At 48.5% G+C, this 2,569-nt stretch overlaps 1 protein-coding gene across 1 annotated transcript; it reads left to right on the forward strand.

The window, feature by feature from the left end:
• Window positions 1-911: 911 nt before the first annotated feature.
• LOC123075513 (F-box protein At5g49610-like) lies at window positions 912-2,322 on the forward strand. Its single transcript, XM_044498106.1, has one exon. It carries the CDS (start codon window positions 1,032-1,034, stop codon window positions 2,163-2,165), a length of 1,134 nt encoding a protein of 377 aa, XP_044354041.1. The 5' UTR covers window positions 912-1,031; the 3' UTR covers window positions 2,166-2,322.
• Window positions 2,323-2,569: the final 247 nt, after the last annotated feature.

Genomic DNA, 2,569 nt, shown 5'->3' on the forward strand with positions numbered 1-2,569 from the left:
CCCGGTTTGTGTCTCCAACCGGGACTGTAGGTTAGACCCCTTTAGTCCCGGTTCATGGCACAAACCGGTACTAAAGGAGATCGTGGGGCCCCGGCCTGACGCCAGCCTACCACCACCCCTTTAGTACCGGTTCGTGGCACGAACCGGTACTAAAGGTTCAACACGAACGGGCATTAATGCATAGCCGTTCGAACCGGCACTAATGGTACCATTAGTACCGGGCCAAAATCAAACCGGGACTAATGTGTCTCACATTAGGTCCTTTTTCTACTAGTGTAGATTGAACCTACCTGTTATTCACAGAACTTTGTAAGCTTCTTCATTATCCACAACTCACAATTTACTCATCTCCCATCTTCATTTAGGTATGAATACATGAGTTTACACCATGGTTAGTTTCCAAGAAGAGTGATAATTGCTAGGACAATATGCAATACACTGTTTCTGAAAAGTGTAGAAAATTATGTATTGGCACTGACTCTAACAAGACTTACTCAAATCGAGATGGTTATGATTAACTAATTATTACATACTACATACACACACTAAATTCTAGATATCTAGTTTTTTTCTTACGATAGCGCTTAGTGCTCAAACACAAACAAATGTTTTTTAGAGTGAAAAAGCTCATTTTGCTCAAATATGAGTAGCTCTTTTGCAAGCTGCAATTCCAAAAGGAAGGAAAAAGTGGGCTAAGATTTGAGAGCTCAGTGAGAGCTAGTAGTAAAGTTCACTTTTTTTTTTGAGACAAAGTAGTAAAATTCACTTGCAGACGGAACTGTTTCAAGACCAGGCCATGGGTTTGAGATTATATATGATGGCGAGTAAGAAACGGAAACGGCCCAGTCCATATGCATCTGTGTTATGTATCCGCGACCTACCTCTGTTCTCCGCCGCCGGTCACAGCACAACTCCACCACCGCTGTCGCTCCTGTGTCCTCTCCGCCGCCGTCACTGTACAACACAACCCCACACCACGCCTCTCATCTACCACCGCTGTAGCTCCTCGCACGGATCCAGACAGAGCGCCCATGGCGGAGGCCGCAAGTGCAGCTGGAGCGACGCCACTACTCCCTGGCCTCCCCGATGAGATCTCCATCTGGGAGATTCTCGTCCGCCTGCCCCCCAAACTCCTCCTCCGCTGCCGCGCCGTCTGCCCCGCCTGGCGCCGCGCCACCTCCGCCCGCGACTTCCTCCTCGCCCACCACGCCCGCCAGCCCGCCCTCCCCCTCCTCTACTGTCGCAGTGGCAATGGCTCGTCCATAGACATCATCCCCTGCGACCATCAGGCAGCCGACGAGCTCCGGTCAGTTGCCCGACTTGATGGCGCCCCCGGCATCTTTCTGCAGGCCTGCTGTGACGGCCTCCTCATCTTGGGCACATGGAATAAGACGGATGAAGGCTACGCTATGATGGCCTCCATCTGCAACCCGGTCACTCGGCAATATGCTCCCGTACACCAGCTTGATGGCTTTACCTTCTTGGGGATGTACCCACACTGCCCTACCGACGAGTACCGACTATTGCTCTACCTGGCCCCGAGGTTCAAGGATGATGCTCAAAGTGGCTCCTACATCTTCACGTTAGGCTCCGACCAGCCGCCGAGACACATAGGGTGCCGTGATGCCAAGGAATTGCTGCATTCCCCCAGATCTGTCCATTTTCATGGTAGCCTGCATTGGCATACAGAGCGGCTAATAATGGTATTTGACACCACCTCAGAGTCGTTCCGGCAGATGCGCTCCCCAATTGTTCCTGACCATGTCATTGGCGACCTGTTTGAGATGAGTGACATGCTTGGCATGTTCAGTCTTAATGCTGAAGAGACAATTGTTGATATCTGGGTGATGCTGGACTATGAGAGCCAAGTCTGGGCCTCCAAAGGCCGGGTTGAGTTGCCGATTTCAGGGATTAGGTTGCAATTAGAAAAGTTTGACACTTGGTTGGATCTGGTGGCCGCATCTTGGAACGGTGATGACGTGCTCATGATGGTCAAATTTGAAGACGACTCCCTACTTCAGATTGACATTGATGGCAAGTTGGTTGCTAGTCTCCATCGCCGACTCCTCTATCCTACTCGACTTCGGCTCAAACAGTCTCTAGTTTCACATACCTTCTTTCCGACTCTAGAGGGTTATGTTGTCAATGCTTTGCCTTTCATCTGACCAGATGATTATGTTGTCAATATTTAGCCTTTGAACTGGGGGCAGCTAAGAGAGTTGGTGCTTCATATCGGTCTAGGTCTCCGTATCCATGTGAGCTGCAGTATGTATTAACTAGACACTCTACCAGCCCACTAGTTTTCTTTGCTGATGTATAAAAAGTTATGATCAAGAAGCTCTGGTTGTTATGGTATTACCTGTTTGCTTTATATTTCTTTGAATATCCTTTTGGGCCCAAGTGGCTGATGTGAGTGTTGATGATAAATTACAAATCAATTGGACCATGGTTTGAAATGTTTTTCAATTTCTCTGACCCATGTCTATGTTTTCATTAACTGAAGAATGGACTTCTTTTCCCCCCTTTATATAGTGGTCTTCTTACCTTCTTAGTACTAAATACTACTCCC

Source organism: Triticum aestivum, chromosome 3D (genome assembly GCF_018294505.1).
Source record: "Triticum aestivum cultivar Chinese Spring chromosome 3D, IWGSC CS RefSeq v2.1, whole genome shotgun sequence".
Classification (NCBI taxonomy): domain Eukaryota; kingdom Viridiplantae; phylum Streptophyta; class Magnoliopsida; order Poales; family Poaceae; genus Triticum; species Triticum aestivum.

What these genes read in the sequence shown, in the direction of transcription:
- LOC123075513 (XM_044498106.1), top strand. Translation starts at nt 1,032, where the DNA reads ATGGCGGAGGCCGCAAGTGCAGCTGGAGCGACGCCACTACTCCCTGGC.